Source organism: Cetorhinus maximus, chromosome 1, assembly GCF_964194155.1.
Source record: "Cetorhinus maximus chromosome 1, sCetMax3.hap1.1, whole genome shotgun sequence".
NCBI lineage: Eukaryota > Metazoa > Chordata > Chondrichthyes > Lamniformes > Cetorhinidae > Cetorhinus > Cetorhinus maximus.
The window spans coordinates 30888616-30907206 of record NC_135879.1 but is presented as its reverse complement, the minus strand read 5'-3'; the positions used below and the strand labels follow the sequence as shown (position 1 = coordinate 30907206).

Genomic DNA, 18591 nt, shown 5'->3' with positions numbered 1-18591 from the left:
GTTTGTTTCTTTGAGGAAGATAATATAATTTGTAATGTGAATTATCGACAATGTGTGAAGTTTGTGAAGTTTGATTGACCTTATATATCCTATCTGAAAGGTCTGCATGAACCAAATATGAATCCTTTGTGAGATTTTGAAATACAAATACTATAGTGTACACTTTTGAGATTTAAAACTCTGTTAAATTACTTTTCAGGATTGTTTGAGACCCTTCCAGGTAGAATACAATGTGAAATGCTTCTTAAAGCCACAGAGCAGTGCTTCAACACGTTGGAGAGAGCAGAAATGTTGCTGCTGCTCTTGAGACGGTTCCCAGAATCTGTGGTACAGCATGGGGTACGTATATTCATGTAATACCGATCTAATTTTTTTTTTCACTGATGTTAACTAGCCCGTACATTGTTACTGTGCTGGCGTGATGTGTTTCGTTTCAGCATTTGCTTTGGATCTGTTCTGTTAAGTTTAACAAAAATAAGTTTAAAATGATTGCAGTAGTTTCTCTTACTTGGAGAAACTGTTACTGAAACAAAATAATAGAACCATAGAAAAGTTACAGCACAGAAGGAGGCCATTCAGCCCATCTTGTCCATGCCAGCCCGAGGACACCCAGGTGCCCTTTCTAATCCCACCTTCCTGCACCCGGCCCATAGCCCTGCAGTTTACAGCACTTTAGGTGCAGATCCAGGTACTTTTTAAAAGAGTTTAAAGTTTCTGCCTCTACTACCAACTTGGGCAGCGCATTCCAGACACCCACTGCCCTCTGCGTAAAAAAGTTCTTCCTCATGTCCCCCCTACACCTTCTGCCACTTATCTTGTATCTATGTCCCCTGGTTATAGAATTCTCCATCAAGGGAAACAATTTTATCCTGTCCACTCTATCTATTCCCCTCATAATTTTGTACACCTCAATCAAGGCACCTCTCAGCCTTCTTTGTTCTAAGGAAAATAACCCCAACCTATCCAATCTCTCGTCGTAGCTACACTTTTCGAACCCTGACAACAGTCTTGTAAACTACCTCTGCACTCTCTCCAGAGCTATTACGTCCTTCCTGTAATGTGGTGACCAGAACTGCACACAATACTCTAGTTGTGGCCTCACCAGTGTTTTATACAATTCCAACATTATATTCTTACTTTTATATTCTATACCTCTGCCAATGAAGGAGAGCATTCCATATGCCTTCTTTTCAACCTTGTCTACTTGAACTGCTGCCTTCAGGGACCTGTGTACTTGTACGCCAAGATCTCTCATTTCATCTACCCTTCTTAGTATATTCCCATTTATTTTGTAACCCCTGTAACTGTTTGACCTCCCTAAATGTATGACCTCACACTTCTCTATGTTAAAATCCATCTGCCACTTTACTGCCCACTCCACCGACCCATCTATATCGTTTTGGAGATTATGGCTATCCTCTACACTATCCACTACTCGGCCAATCGTTGTGTCATCTGCAAATTTCCCAATCGTGCCCCCCATGTTCACGTCCAAATCGTTAATATATAACACAAATAGCAAGGGTCCCAACACCGAGCCCTGTGGAACACCACTTGAGACAACTTTCCATTCGCAAGGGCATCCATCGACCATTACCCTTTGTTTCCTGTTACAAAGCCAACCTTTTATCCAGTTTGCCACATTACCCTGAATCCCATGGGCTTTTACTTTCCTGACCAATCTGCCATGTGGGACCTTATCAAATGCCTTGCTAATATCCATGTACACAACATCCACTGCACTACCTTCATCAACCCTTCTTGTCACTTCCTCAAAGAATTCAATCAAATTTGTGAGGCAAGTCCTTCCTTTAACAAATCCATGCTGACCATCCCTGACTGGTCCATGCCTTTCCACATGACTGTTAATCCTATCTCTCAGGATTGATTCTACTAATTTGCTCACCACTGATGTAAGACTAACTGGCCTATAATTGTTTGGCATTTCCTTTGATCCTTTTTAAACAGTGGAACTACGTTTGCATTTCTCCAGTCCTCCGGTACCTCCCCTGTATCTAGGGAAGATTGGAAAATCATCCTCAGAGCATCTGCTTTCTCCTCCCTGACTTCCTTCAGCAGCCTCGAAAAGAATCCATCTGGCCCTGACGACTTATCAACTTTCAAGGATTTCAACCCTTCGAGTACTTTCTCCCTCTTTATGACTATCCCGTCTAATATCTCGCAGTGTTCCTCCTGGACTACTATATCTATATCCTCCCTTTCCTTTGTAAACACGGAGACAAAATATTCATTCAAAACCCTTCCCATAGCCTCTGCATCTAAACACAAGTTTCCATCTTCATCTCTGATAGGTCCTACTTTTTCCTTAACTAACCTTTTTGCATTAATGTATTGGTAAAACATCTTTGGGTTATCTTTAACTTTACTTACTAATCTTTTTTCATGCCCTCTCTTTGATTTCCTTATTTCCTTTTTTACTTCGTCCCTGCACTTCCTATATTCGTCTAGGCTATCTGCAGTGCTTAGTTCTTTGTGCCTATCGTACGCTTTCTTTCTAATCTGCTCGTTCTGTATGTGCTGTTTTCTACAATTTTTAAAGCCTATAGCACATAGTGGCAAACTGGAACATGAGAGGTCAAGTCCAAGGTTTGGTGAGGACCTGACCCCAACAGTTTCTTTGGGGGTGATGCTTAGCAGAGGTTGGACAATTCCTTATGGGTCAGAATGGATAACCACAGGTCACAACTCCTAGTGGAAATTGCACAGTGGCAATGTCAGGTATCTGGGAGCAATTTTCTTCCCTACTTTCCTGGTCAGGGCCTGTACATGATAAAATAAAACTTGGAAAATATAGAGAAGGAAATAATGGTTTAAATAGCTTGGTCCTCTCCTACCTAAAAGGTGAAAAACAAAGATTGCAAACAAATAATAGATTATATTTCCTTTTTCTGCTGAAATCTGGATTTTACTCTATAACAAGAAAACAAAGATGGTCTTTGTTACCAACTGTAACCAATCCTGTGCAGTGGCTTGGAATGTGATCTAGGTTATGGAATGCTACATGTTCACTCGCCAACAGTACTCCAAATATTGGTCAACAGGAGGCAAGGGAGTGAGTAGAAATGCATATTGTAGTCCTATCTAATGCTCTGGACAAGAACTGACAAAACTCATCCAATTGAGATATGACTTCATGTGGTTGATATGTTAGAATTCTAGTGCTTACCAATTTGTGAGTAAAATGCTTATCCTTTCTAACTGCTGAAGTACATTGAGATTTTTTTTAACTCTCATTCAGTTTTAAAAAAGGAGACCACAGGAGATCTGTGAAAGAGCAGACGACCTTCGTGTGAATTATTGAAATAAAAAAATCCAAGTAATAAAAGAAGCAAAGGCTTGTGATGCTAAAAATAGACATTCTAATGTGTCTAATTAGTGTCTGCACTTAAAGTTGCTGTGTTATTTTTGTAGCTGCACCCTTAATCCATAAAGATTTTATAACTACGTTAAGACTCTTGTGACCAGTGTGCATTCTCTGTGCATATGAAACTTGTTTCTGTGTCATGAATTTTAAGTCACAGTTTTCTATGAGAACATAATGGCAAGAACCCATTTTGACATTTGACTGTCATGTTGTAATTGCAGACATCCTGACATTAGGTGGCATTATTGTTTCCCTTCTATTTGCTCACATGTCCTCTGCTCTTATAAATACAGCAGAGACAGAAATTCTAATTGTGAAGTGATATATCTTAGTAAAAAGAAATAGCAGTAATTATACTCAAAATGGAAGTAGGATCAATAATGTGAAAGAGCAAATTAATTTGAGGGTACCTGTTACAGAACTATAAAGGTAGCACATCGGATTAATAAGGCTGCAGAAGAGATAAGTGAATTCTTGGTGTTATCACATAGTAAGAAAACTAAAAGCTAAGAGATAATGATGAGCTTATATAAAAATTAATAAGGCCTTAGTTGGAGTAATATAAAGTATTGAGTCCCACACTACAGCAAGGATTTAGAGGGGGTACAATACAATATGAAAAAGATGCTTCAATTTCAGTAATTTTGTTGGGAGGGGTTGAATTGGATTTGTTTTCTGGTCTATCGTTGTAAGCAGGAGATCCGAGAACGGGCAGGATTTTTGATCTTCTCCCTAGATTTGCTTTCATGGGGATAGGAGAGGGGTGAACGGAAGTTTGTGATCCGAGAATTACTGCTCAGTTTGTTGGGTACAGAGGAGGGGACTTAAGGGATTTCACATGAGGGGTGGTGGTTACTGATGATTTACTGTGAGCCACAGTTTCATCTTCTGTGCTCAGTATTTCAATTCTACATTACTACTGCTCTGCACAAATTTCTTTACAAAATTCTCTGACAATTGGGCTTTAAATTGATGACTGTGAAAACCAGACAGCACAGATTGCTTAACTGTACTGTCTTCCCAGTTTGATGTTTTCAGGAAGTTACAATCTTAACTGTTTTCAGCAAAAACCTGACTCTTTTTACAGGTTTGTTTTGGAGCTGTTTTGTAACGTTAGGTTGCCCCCATTTTTGTTAATTACCCATATTATGTCCATAATGCCACCTATAACTACAGTACCTTTAAAATCTTGCTGTTTTTAATATACTGTGGACTATATCTGTTGCCTGAATTCCTTCCGACTACATTTTTTTTCTTGCTGCTTTTTTAAAATGTCTTATATCTCCAACCCTAAAAATTTTGGTGCATCTTGCTCCTCTCCTGCTTCTGTTACCAATTTTAAGTAGCCCCAAAATGTCGGTTCCACTCCTGTCAGCTTTATGTCTGGTTTCCCCCTCGTCCCCTCTCCTCTACCCCACAACCCCAACTCTCTACACAATCCAGTGTCTCTGTCCCTCATCTCCAGGTGTCTCTGCACTGGGAAACCAAAATGCTTTATATTTATTAAAATATTTATAACAGTGCACATAAATGGAACATGGTATTCTATTTCTATTATATTCTATTTAGGCAGTTTAAACACTTTAAAAATGAATTGCTGGCTACTCTGTTCTGTGAAACCCATGAACAAGAGTGAAAAGTGGTTAAACAGGCATATAGGATCTTGGGTTTTCGAATTAAAGACATAGAGTACAGAAGCAAGGAAGTAATGTTGAACCTTTTTAAAATACTGGTTTGGCCTCAACTGGCGTATTGCATCCAATTCTAAACACCACACTTTGGGAAGGGTGTGAAGATTTACAAGAATGATTTACAAGAATGCTTCCAAGCATAAGGGACTTCAGTTACATACATATATATTGGAGAGGCTGTTCTCCTTAGAAAAGAGAAGGTTAAGAGAAGATTTGAAAGAGATGCTCAAGATCGTGAGGGGTCTACATAGAATAGAGAGAGAAACTGTTCCCTTTGGCACAAAGGTCAAGACACAGATTTAAAATGAATGGTAAAAGAACTGTCAGCAACATGAGGATTTTTTTTTTTACCCAGTGAGTGGTTAAGATCTGGAATGTACTACCTGAGAGTGTGGTGGAAGCAGATTCAATTGAGAGAAATTTGTGGAGCTATGGTGAAAGGACAGGGGAGTGTGATGGAAAGAGTTGCTTCTGTAGAGAGCTGGCAAGAACATGAGAAATAGCCTCCTGTGCCGTAACCATTCTGTGGAATGTGCTTTTCAGATGAGCATTATGGAGGGAAGTGATTCGAGGTTGTAGGTGTATGGCACTGTGAGCCAGAATGAAGAAGAGTTACATGCAGAGGGGCTGTGGGGATGAAAGCAAGGTAGAATAGGCAACGAGATGTGGGAGGGCAATAGGGTTTAATGATTTTGGGTCAAGTGACTAGATTGAAATGGTGGTAACAGGTGAAGGGGATGGAACACACGGAAGTTTAAGAGGTGGGGAGAAGGTGACTTCAGATTATAGAGAATACGTGAAAGCTGATGTTAGTGTAAGGGTTAGTGGTTACGTAGCGAATGAGGGATTAGTGCAGTGGGAAAAGGGCATAGACACTATAGCTGTGAGTAGATAGTGGGAAAGGAAGTAACGCGACATGAAGAGGAGAAGCAACACAAAACAGTGTAGAAGTATGAGATGCTGAGGGAAGTGGCATAACAAAATGCACCTTGCCAGCTTGTAGTATCTCCTTCCATGCCACGACATCCAATTAAATTGATAGAAGAAAGAGAACAACAGAAAGAAATAGAAAAGAACAGACTAGAGCATGAGAGACGAACAATATATACATGGTTAGAAGAGAAAGAGAGGCATAGAAACAGAACATGAGACAAGGGAATTGATTTTGACTTATGGACGACCAGCTGGTGGAGCACATTGGTTGGCCTCTTGTTCCAGCAAAGAAGAAGCCCCTACCACTTGAAGCCAGAGCCCCATTTAAGTTTCACAGACAAGCTGAGAGATGCTTATCAGGTGCCCTAATACAACTCGCTGGATTGAGGTTGCAAGATCAGGTTGGGTTATCAATGAAAGTTGCAGGGCCAGGTGGAAGTCATGAGCACTACTGTACCTCTGGGGCTCACAAAAATAATTCAACACTTAACCATTGCTGAGCTTCTTCTGTTCCATTGTCCATGGAGCTGGCTGGAGTGTACATGGGATAGGCCTTGGCTAATTCTGATCTAAATTGGCAGTTGGGGGTCATAGGACTCTAGTTTTCATATTAAAAATATCATTCCATGTTAAAAAGAGCCTAACATTTGCACACCCAGTGATAGGTTCCATTCAAAATGGAGTCAGCCACATTGTTAACCATTCTTTCAGGCAGTTAATGTTTACTTAACAGTGATTGGTTCATAGAAGAATCCAACAATCAAGCACTTGTTAGGAAAAACTTAGATTCTTCAGTCTTCAAAGGGGTTGAATAAGAAGGACACCTTAAAGAAGAATATACATTTAAGAGACTAAGTGAAATAGAAAAGGCTAATCTGGCACACTTCATGTTTCACCATGACTGCTAAACAAAGAACCTTAGAGCATCCTGTTGAAAGGTAAGTTCAGGACTGATGTCAGGAAGCATTTACCTCATAGTGATTGATTTGTAGAATAATTTTCTGGGAAGTGTGGTAGAAGTATTTAAGAAGTGGTTGGACATTGTGATGGGGGAGGGGGCCATGGATTTCTATAAAAGGATGAGCTAGATGGGGCAAATGGTCTCCTTTATCATTATAGATAATTGTGCAGTTTACTGTGACCTTTGCATGTGTGACACTGAGGGCTTGAAATGCAATGTGTGCTAAATGCAAGTCTTTTAACAATGGAGGTTTTGAAAACTTGGAAAGATTTTTGACTATGAATGAGTTGATGGTGATGAATATTTTGGGTATGTTTATTTTGTTCCATAAATTAGGTCAGTCTTGGTGAAACGTTATTGGAAGCTGAAAACCTTGATGATCAAGACTCGCCTGTCAACTGTTTTAGAAAGTTATTTGGTAAGAAAGTAAAAAGTCTTTATGAAAATATGAGTTTGTAATAGTTCCTGGATTGCTTTGAGTTGGAACTTGCTGATGAATGTATTGGTAAATGCACCATATGGTGTAGTTCTGAGTTATCTAGAATTGTAAAATCCCAGTCTTTATCACTGGCTTGTACTAAGTTAATCACAACCAGAGCAGTTCTGCAGTGCATCTTAATGCTCCTAGGCTAGGCAGGAGAATAATGAAGCAGGGTTCTATTTCTCATTGCTACTTACAATGCAGTGTGCATGTGTGTGGATATTGGTCAGGCTCAGATGTGATGCCCTTGTTGATGTACAGTTTGCTGATATTCATCTAAGTGGACATATGAGAAATGTTTAGTTTGGAGAGGTGCTGGGTGGCTGCTGCTCCCTGTACTATTTGAATATCTAGCAAAATCCCTTGTGTCTATTTGTCATTCTTGCAGTGATATTGTGTTATAATTCAAGAATTGGGGTCCATCATTGGCTTCCAAAAAATACTCCTTCATTTTTTTTTTCTTCTTTAACATAAAAAGGCATCAATAAAACTAAAGAGCTAAAACTGCTCTCCTTTTTGAAGGAGGGTCAGTGTCTAATTTAACAGTTTGTCTGGAATTAACTGTAGTGCCATATGACATATGAGACATCTTTTTCCTGTCGTAATTTAAATTTTTCAATAACACAATGCACTTTTGTATCTGCAGTATGTGACGTCCTACCTCTAATTATTAATAACCCTGATGTGAGATTACCTGCCAATCTGTTGTATCAGTATCTCCACAAGGCAGCAGAGTTTTATATTGGTTACGTTACCAGATCTCCTTCTTTGGAAAATCAGCATCAAGGTAATGCAATGCATTCTTCTAAGAGCCCAGTCACTGGACCAGTAATAAGAGAAAGAATTGCTTTTATTGCTGTTAGAAAGTAATCTTTTAATAATATAGTTTATTAATGATCAGTTGCATAAACCTGTGTAAGTAGAATTTTTCCAGCACGTCCGATATAGTTTTATTTTTGCAAAGTTAGACTTTTTTATTTTGCTTCCCTTCATTTATGTCTCCTTGTTCCAAACATCTTCCTCATCAAAAAAAGATAGGCTGGAGCACTATTCCTAGGCCTTTGCTTTATCCCATAGCTGACTGCTAGGAAATATTACTGAAGTCGCTTAGAGCGACTACTGGTGAGACTTTACATTTTGGAAGACGAGGGATTTCGATCTGCTTCATGACTAGTCATGTCTATGTTTCCCAGTCAGGCTCGTGAATTGGTGGGCAATAGCATTTACATCAGATTAAAGGGACTGGCAACCATGAAAAATACAAATGGTTTGCTGGCTTAGAGAAACTGACAGTGATCTACCCATTGTGGTGTCTTCAATGGTCTATCCATTGACTTGATGGGCCGAATGGCCTCCACCAGTGCCGTAAATGACTAGGACTCTGATTCACCTCATTACCCATATCAAGTTAGGATTATGTTCTAATATACCTGGGAACACTTATGTTCTGTTTTGTACAGTCCTTCTTTATATTCAGTATTTTAAAAAAATTCCTTCATGGGATGTGGGTGTTGCTGGCTAGGCCAGCATTTATTGCCCATCCCTAATTGCCCTTGTTTAGAGGACATTTAAGAGTCAACCACATTACTGTGGGTCTGGAGTCACATGTAGGCCAAAACAGGTAAGGATGGCAAATTTCCTTCCCTATGGCCTTAATGAGATTTATGTGACACATAATGTTACTTCATTATCACCTTATTAAAGCATCCCTACCCATATTTAAGTTCATATTTTGGAAGATTGCTGTGAGAGAAGTAGGTGCGACCTGGCACTATGCCTGTATGTACAATTTTCCTCTGCTCATGCAGAGACTGTCATTTGGCAGGAAATTTTGCCGTTCCTGTCATTTCTCACTATCACTGGGGAAAGTACCTGATTTATGCTCACTGTAGCTCACTAACAGCACTGCTTGATTCAGAAGTTACTTCTTACGTGGAATCCTGGTGCCAGCTACTCCCTGGAGTAGTCAGAGTTTGATTTCATCATCCCTTTTTAAGCTAGTGTTGCATTTCTTGAGTAATTAAATGTTACCTGTAATGTAGAAAAATTATTGATCAGTGTCATATATTTGGAGACATTTGGGGTGGGGAGAAGAAGGAACACTTCAATCATGTATGTTAGTACAAATTACTTAATCTGTAAGGAGCATATCCTTTAGTTTTAAGACTTGCGATCGATCAGAATTGGCAAATTCTGAGGACCGTTTATAGTCTTGAATTTAAAAAGTAAATTAGTTCCAATATTTTGTCTAGTAAATTGGACCTGTCAGAAATGTTTTGATGGAGAATATTTGACTTTGAAATATGCATTGGCTCCTTGTATAAGATCTGAATGGATGGATTTTTCAGAATTAGGCTAAGGAAATTAAAAGATCGATCTGCAGTGGATGGAAAGGTTGCTTTTGGTCTGTTTGTGTTTTAACCATTTAACACAAAAATTAATTAACTCCTATCTTCTGCTAGGTTCCCAAGAAACAGCTGATATAAAGTCACCCACCAAACGAAGCACTCAGAAATATATCATCGAAGGACTGACTGAGAAGTCATCGTTGATAATGGAACCATGGGACAGATTGTTTGAAATCATGTCTATTGTGGCAATGAGGTGTGAGTGGCAAATGGACAAAGCAAACAGGTTAGAATTCTGATTGACCATTTTGGTCCACTGCTTTCTGGGATAAGCATTGTAGAAAACTCTACCAAATTACACGCTATTATAATCTGAGGAGTTCTTTTTATCCTTTTTCCTGTGGGGCCAGTGGGTGGGGAGAGTTCTTTAAATGATCTAATACAAAGTTTTTAACCATTTTGCAAGCTAACTGTTTCCAGGCTGCCATCCAACGTTGTTTAAGTAGGTGTGTCCAATGCACAGACATCTCCATGGATACAGTTTATAGCTACTCTGAGCCAAGCACACTTGAATACTATGAAAGAAGATCCCCTGGGATAGTTTCCCTTCTTTTTTCTACCCTCCTTCCTCCAATCAGTATAGGACTGGCAAAATGGCCTTGAGAAAATAATGAATAAATTAATATCAACTATTTACATGATCCAATGTTAGTATGTTTGAATAAACTGTATAGAATCAAGCAACATATTATTCTCATCATCCTTTGTTGAGAATCAAGTTGCCCGATCTTATTAGAAGTTGAAGACACTGAATACTTTTTTGAAATAATCCTGAGTTAAGATTGGTAAAAATTCAGATCAGATCTCTCACTAGTATATTATGAAAATCCACCTAACTGCAAAGAAAAAATGCTTGCAACCTGACATTTTGGCAGTGTTTCTATATTCATTGCTCCTCTGAACTTTCTTGTTCCTCAAGCTGTATATATTTCAATCTACATGCTTATCCTGCTTGTAATTCTTATTGTGTTGACATCAAGACTCAATGCATATTCTCAAAGCTATTGAACCCTTACCTCTCTTCAGCATTTTCTTCCTCCCTTGAAGTTTCAGTAACCTACTTTAACTAATCCTTATTTTTTTCCCTCATGATATATGAAACATTGATACTTTCCTGTGCCTTAGCTTCTCAATTTATATAAAAAAAGTTTTGGTTGGGTTGAAGCACTGATCCTATAAATACAAAGATTAAAAGTGAACTAGAGAAAAGATTGATCCTGTAATTCAGAATCAGCCCATACGTAGTATTGTTATTGCAATGCTTTCATTCTTCTTGTGCTGACTATTCAAAATGTATAGGTATAACATGAACAAACATTTCTTAACAACCGATTTAAACTGTATTGCAGCTTGAAATCTAAATCCATGGTTCAATGTAATATTGAGGGTTTTTTAACGGTTTTTTTTCACATATTTCACTCATCCTTGAGTTCTAGATTACCTGTCAAATTTATCTTTCAGGAATTGTGGTGAAATTCTGCATAGGATGAAAGATTTATGCAGGTATATAAACAACTTTGACGATGAAGGCCATAGGAAGTATAAACATCAAGTTGTTTATTCTACATTACTGGTTTTCTTCAAGAATGCATTCCAATATGTCGGCAGTATCCAGCCATCTCTATTTCAAGGTTAGTTCAGGGATTCTTAGGAAAATAACGTTGTCTCAGGTAGACCAAAATCAGAACTCTTGTATCCAAAGAAATTTCCATATTTTACAATTAATTTTCACCTGTATGAAAATGCAGGAAGGAGAATAAGGAAAACTCGAAATCGCGCCATATGAGAGAACATACGTTTTTAAAAATTCTTTCATGGGATGTGGGTGTCGCTGGCTAGGCCAGCATTTATTGCCCAGGAGTGTGCGGAGCCTAGAGTTGTTGGAGCTGCACTCTTTCAGGTGAATGGAGGGGTATTCTCGCACGCTCCTGACATAACCTGAAGATGGTGGACAGGCTTTGGGTAGGCAGGACATGAATTACTCTCAGCAGAATTCCCAGCTTCTGACCTGCTCTTGTAGCCATAGTATTTATATGGCTGGTCCAGTTCAGTTTCTGGTCAATGGTAACCCTCCAGGATGTTGATAGTGGGGGATTCAGAGGTGGTAATGCTGTTGAAAGTCAAGCAGAGATGGTTAGTTTCTCTCTTGTTGAAGATGGTCATTGCCTGGCACTTGTGTGGTGCGAATGTTATTTGCCCCTTGTCACCTCAAGCCAAAATGTTGCCCAGGTCTTACTGCATATGGACAGGACTACTTCAGTATCTGGGAAGTCACGAATGGTACTGAGCACTGCAGTCATCAGTGAACATTCCCACTTCTGACCGTATGATGGAGGGAAGGTCATTGAAGCAGCTGAAGATGGTTGAGCCTAGGACACTACCCTGAGGAACTCTAGCAGCCATGTCCTAGGGCAGCGATGATCGGCCTTCAACAACCGCAATCATCTTCCTTTGTGTTAGGTATGACTCTGAACAGTGGACGGTTTTACCCCGATTCCCATTGACTTCAGTTTTGCTAGGGATCCTTGATACAACACTCGGTTGGATGCTGTTTGTTGTCAAGGGCAGTCATTCTCACCTCACCTCTGGAATTCAGCTCTTTTATTCATGTTTGGTCCAAGACTAATGTGGTCTTGAGCTGAGTGGCCGAGGCAGAATCCAAGCTGAGCATCAGTGAGCAGGTTATTGGTAAGTTCTGCTTGACATTCTTGACAGCGCTTTCCTTTGCTTTGCTGATGATTGAGAGTAGACAGTTTAAAACAGCGAGAAGAGCGCCGGGATTTTTACAGTTTAAAGTAGCGAGAGGAGAGCCGGGATTTTTACAATTTAAGGCAGTGAGAGGAGAGCCGGGATTTTTACAATTTAAGGCAGTGAGAGGAGAGCCGGGATTTTTACAGTTTAAAGCAGCGAGAAGGGAACCGGGATTTTTACAGTTTAAAGCAGCGAGAGGAGAGCTGGGATTTTTACAGTTTAAAGCAGGGAAAGGAGAGCCGGGAGCACACGGAGAGCAGACCTGTGTGAGAAGGACAGCGGCAGTGGGAGATAAAAACTGGCGGCAGAGAGTCCCTTCCACTTGTTTCTACCTGTCAGAGCCAGTGTTTGACATCACAGGAAAACAGGTAGGTGATTGGTGGGTACCTCTTCCCTGTCTCTTTTGATTGGCCAAGTGGTTTGAATCAGATGTTATTTACAGCTGAAGAGTACAGTTAAACATAGAAACATAGAAAATAGGAGCAGGAGTAGGCCATTCGGCCCTTCGAGCCTGCTCCGCCATTCATTATGAACATGGCTGATCATCCAACTCAGTAAGCCTGCTCCAGCTTTATTCCCGTATCCTTTGATCCCTTTCGCCCCAAGAGTTATACCTAACTCCTTCTTGAAAACATACAATGTTTTGGCCTCAACTACTTTCTGTGGTAGCAAATTCCACAGGCTCACCACTCTCTGGGTGAAGAAATTTCTCCTCATCTCAGTCCTAAATAGTCTACCCCGTATCGTCAGACTGTGACCCCCGGTTCTGGACTCCCCCACCATCGGGAACATCCTTCCTGCATCTATTCACTTAAAATATTTAATATCCAAATTAATTGATTAAATAGAATAGAGATGGCTGGGCAATCGATGTGTTGCAGCTGTAGTATGTGGGACTGGTGGATGTTGGTGCGATCCACGGTGACCATATCTGCAGTAAATGTCGACTGCTCGAGGAACTTCGGCTCAGAGTTGATGAGCTGGAGTCCAAGCTGCAGATACTGCGGCATATCAGGGAGGTGGAGAGTTACCTGGACACTGTTTCAGGAGGTAGTTACACCCCCTTGATAAATTACATCAAATTTGGTCTGTGGTCAGGGACAGGCAGGTGTGATTGTGAGTGAGGCAGGTATGGGGATCCAGAATTTAAATTTGGAGGAGCCTCAGCTGGTGCCTTTGTCCAATAGGTGCGAGGTTCTTGTCCCCGGTGTGGATGAGGGTACAGACTGCAAGGAGGTTGAGCAAACTGACCACAGCACCGTGGTACAGAGCACCTTTCAAGTAGGGGGAGAAAAGAGAAATGTAGCAGTAATAGGGGATAGTATAGTTAGGGGAATAAACACTGTTCTCTGCAGCAAAGACAAGAGTCCCGAAGGCTGTGTTGCCAACCTTGTGCCAAGGTTAGGACATCTCTTCTGGGTTGGAGAGGAACTTGGAGTGGGAGGGGAAGGATCCAGTTGTCGTGGTCCACGTAGGTACCAACGACATAGGTAGGACTAGGAAAGAGGTTCTGCTGAGGGACTATGAGCAGCTAGGGGCTAAATTAAAAAGCAGAACGACAAAGGTAATAATTTCCGGATTGGTACCTGAGCCACGTAGGGTAATTGGCATAGGATAAATAAGATTAGAGAGGTAAATGCGTGGCTCAAAGATTGGTGTGAGAGAAATGGGTTCCGATTCGTGGGGCACTGGCACCAGTACTAGGGAAGGAGAGAGCTGTTTCGTTAGGACAGGCTTCATTTGAACCATAACACAAACAGAAAATGCTGGAAAACTTCTTCATTTTCTGTTTTTGTTTCAGAATTCCAGCATCTACAGTATTTTGCTTTCATTTGAACCATGCTGGGCCCAGTGTCCTGGAGAATCATATAACTAGGGTTGTAGATAGGACTTTAAAATTGAAGGGAAGTTTAAAAAATCAAAAAGAAATGAGAGAGCAGAGGTGCAGGGTAGTGAAGAGGTGAACGATAATCAAAGTGTGACAGGAAGGGGCAGAAAATATAAGCAGAAGAGTACAGCAGAAATTAGAACCAGAATGAGTAATAACTGTAAAAAGTCAAAGCTTAAGGCTCTTTATCTGAATGCATGCAGCGTTTGTAAGAAGATAGATGAGTTGATGGCACAAATAGAAATATATGGATATGACTTGATAGCTATTACAGAGACATGGTTGCAGGTGACGAAGACTGGGGACTCAATATTCAAGGGTATTCGATGTTCCGGAAAAATAGGCAAAAAGGAAAAGGAGATGGGGTAGCTTTGTTAATAAAGGAAGGTATCAGTGCAGTGGTGAGTAGTGATATAGGTGCCTTAGATCGTGATGTGGAATCAGTTTGGGTAGAAATAAGCAATAGCAAGGGCAAGAAGCCACGGGTGGGAGTTGCCTATAGGCCTCCGAAGAGTTGCCTCACTGTAGGATGAAGTATAAATCGGGAAATAATGGAGGCATGTAAGAAGGGCGCTACAATTGTCATGGGTGACTTTAATCTGCATATTGACTGGACAGATCAGATTCGCAGGGGGTAACATCGAAGACGAATTTGTAGAGTGCATCAGGGATTGTTTCTTAGAGCAATATGTTGCAGAGCCTACCCGGGAACAGGCTATTTTAGATCTAGTAATGTGTAATGAGGTAGGATTAATAAGACATCTCGAAGTTAAGGATCTTCTAGGGGGTTGCGATCACAACATGGTAAAATTTCAAATTCAGTTTGAGGGCGAGCAACTGTGGTCTCAAACCAATGTCCTCAACTTAAATAAGGGCAATTACAGAGCTATGAAGAAAGAGTTGTCTAAAGCGGGCTGGGAAAATAGACTAAGGGGAAGGTCAGTGGGATGAGCAGTGGCAGACATTTAAGCAGATATTTCATAATGCTCAGCAAAGATTTATCCCTGTCAAAAAGAAGGACTTGATGAGAAGGATGTACCACTCAAGGCTAACAAAGGCAGTCGAGGAGAATATCCAATCAAAAACTAAGGCATATAAAGCAGCGAAAACTAGTGGTAGGCCAGAGGATTGGGAATTTTTTAGGAGCCAGCAGCGGATGACTAAAAAGCTAATAAAAAGGGAGAAAATTGATTATGAAAGTAAATTGGCAAGAAATATAAAAACAAACAGCAAGAGCTTCTACGGGTATATAAAAAGGAGAGTAGCTAAAGTGAGGAGGATGTAACTGGAGAACTGATAATGGGAAACAGGGAAATGGCACATAATCTAAACCAATATTTTGCATCGGCCTTCACGGTGGAGGACACTATAAACATTCCAAAGATATTAGATAAGGAAGGAGCTAATGGAAGGAAAGATCTTGTAACAATCTCTATCACGAGGGACAAAGTATTTGACAAACTAATGGAACTAAAGGCAGACAAGCCGCCAGAACCTGATGGCCTGTATCCAAGGGTTTTAAAGGAAGTGGCTGCAGTGATAGTGGAGGCATTGGTCGAAATATTCCAGAACTCACTAGGTTCTGGGAGGGTCCCAGCAGATTGGAAAACCACTAATGTGATGTCCCTGTTCAAGAAGGAAGGGAGACAAAAAGCAAGAAACTATAGGCCAGTCAGCCTAACATCTGTAGTTGGGAAAATGCTAGAGTCCATTATTAAGGAAGAAATAGCAGGACATTTAGAGAAGCTTAACGCAATCAGTCGACGTGGTTTTGTGAAAGGAAAATCATGTTTGACAAATTTGCTACAGCTCTTTGAGGATACAACAAGCAGAATTGATAAAGGGGAACCGGTAGATGTAGTGTATTTGGATTTCCAGAAGGCATTCGATAAGGTGCCACATAAAAAGCTTATTGCACAAGAGAGGAGCTCATCATATTAGGGGTAATGTATTAGCATGGATTGAGGATTGGTTAACATATAGAAGACAGAGTGTTGAGATTAATGGGTTTTTTTCAGGTTGGAAAGACGTAGCTAGTGGAGTGCCACAAGTATCAATCCTAGGGCCTCAATTATTTATTATCTATATTAATGACTTGAAGGGGGCAGAGTGTAATGTATCGAAATTTACTGATGATAACAAAAAAAGGTGTGAGGGCACGTGCTGATGATGACATAAGGAATCTGCAAGGGGATTTAGACAGGTTGAGTGAGTGGGCAAAAACTTGGCAGAGGAGTTTAATGGAGGAAAGTATGAGGTTATGCATTTTGGTAGGAAAAATGAAAAGGCAGACTATTATTTAAATGGCGAGACACTCCAAAAAAGTACAACACAGAGGGATCTGGGTGTTCTTGTGCATGAAACACAAAAAGTTAACATGCAGGTGCAGCAAGTAATTAAGAAGGCAAATGATTTAGGCCAGTATTGCTAGGGGGTTGGAGTTTAAAAATAGGGAAGTCTTGTTACAACTGTACAGGGTGTTGGTGAGGCAGCACCTGGAGTACTGTGTACAGCTTTGGTCCCTGCATTTAAGAAAGGATATACTGGCATTGGAGGCAGTTCAAAAGAGATTCACTAGGCTGATCCCAGGGATGAAAGGGTTGACTGATCAAGAACGGCTAAACAGGTTAGGCCTTTTTTTCGCTGGAGTTTAGAAGAATAAGGGATGATCTTATTGAAACGTGGAAGATTCTGAGGGGGCTTGACAGGGTAGATGTTGAGAAGATGTTTCCACTAGTGAGGGAACCTTGAACTAGGGAACATAACTACAGAATAAGGGCACACCCATTTAAAACTGAGATGCGAAGGAATTTCTTCTCTGTGGGTAGTGAATGTCTGGAATTCTCTACCCCAGAGAGTTGTGGAGGCTAGATCACTGAAAGTATTTAAAGAGGAGGTAGATAAATATTTGAAATATCGGGGAGTTGAGGGTTGTGAGGAGCTGGCACGAAAGAGGAGTTGAGGCCTGGGGCAGATCAGCCATGATCTTATTGAATGGCAGGACAGGGTTGAGGGGCCGGATGGCCTACTCCTGCTCCTAATTCTAATGTTCTTATGTAGACTGTTGCGATGCTAATTGGTAGAATTGGACTTGGCCTGCTTTTTGTGGACAGGACGTATCAGTAGTTTTCCACAGGTATATGCCAGTGTTGTAGCTGTACTGGAACAGCTTGACTAGGGGTGCAGCTAGTCCTGGAGCACAGGTCTTCAGCTGGTATATTGTCAGGGCCCAAGCCTTTGCGATATCCAGCATGTTCAGCCATTTGTTTTTATCACGTGGAAATGAATTTAATTGTCTGAAGACTGGCATCTGTGATGCTGAGGACTTCAGGAGGAGGTTGAGATGGATCATCGACTTGGCACTTCTGGTTGAAGCTATTTACAAATCCTTCAGCTTTGCCTTTGACACCAACATGCTGGGCATCTCCCATCATTGAGGATGGGAATGTTTGCGTAGTGTCCTCCTCTGGTTGGTTGTTTAATTGTCCACCACCATTCACAACTGGATATGGCAGGACTGCAGAGTTTTGATTTGAACTGCAGGTTGTAGGATTGCTTAGCCCTGTCTTTGGCATACTTTTTCCACTGTTTAGCATGCATGTAGTTTTGTACAAAGTTGACATCTCATTTTCAGGTATGTCTGGTGCTGTTGTGGCATGCTTTTCTACAACCCACATTGAACTAAGATTGATCTCCTTACTTGATGGTCATGGTGGAGTGAGGGAAGTGCCTAGCAATGAGGTTACAGATTGTGGTTGAACATAATTTTGCCACTGATGATGGCCCAGAGAGCCTCATGGATACCCAGTACTTTTCAATGGCCTGCACCTTGCTGATTTTTGCGTTTTCCATCTTTCACTTGTCCCTCTGCATTTGCAGTTTTACCATATATCAACCCAAATGCTGCAGAAAATGGGAAGAAGTGTTGCAGAAGGACACAGAAGAATGAATTAAAACAGAAGAGTAAGGGGAACAAAAGGGAAAGTAGATAGAAATGAGAGCAAAAGGAAGTAAAAGAAGAGAGAGCCAATGAAAGAATGGTCAAGAGGATGAGGAAGTGGAATAATAAGTGGAGTATTTCTAATGAATAGAT

General features: G+C 40.6%; 1 protein-coding gene across 2 annotated transcripts in view; it reads left to right on the top strand.

Annotated features, from left to right (window-relative positions):
* ints10 (integrator complex subunit 10) overlaps positions 1-18591 on the top strand; it is a 72646-nt gene that overhangs the window by 13425 nt on the left and 40630 nt on the right. For both annotated transcript variants that reach the window (XM_078539464.1, XM_078539456.1), the window contains exons 4-8: positions 200-339; positions 7307-7388; positions 8098-8238; positions 9914-10085; positions 11321-11490. In XM_078539464.1, the coding sequence (XP_078395590.1) occupies positions 200-339; positions 7307-7388; positions 8098-8238; positions 9914-10085; positions 11321-11490 (705 nt within the window). The remainder of the gene's footprint in view (positions 1-199; positions 340-7306; positions 7389-8097; positions 8239-9913; positions 10086-11320; positions 11491-18591) is intronic.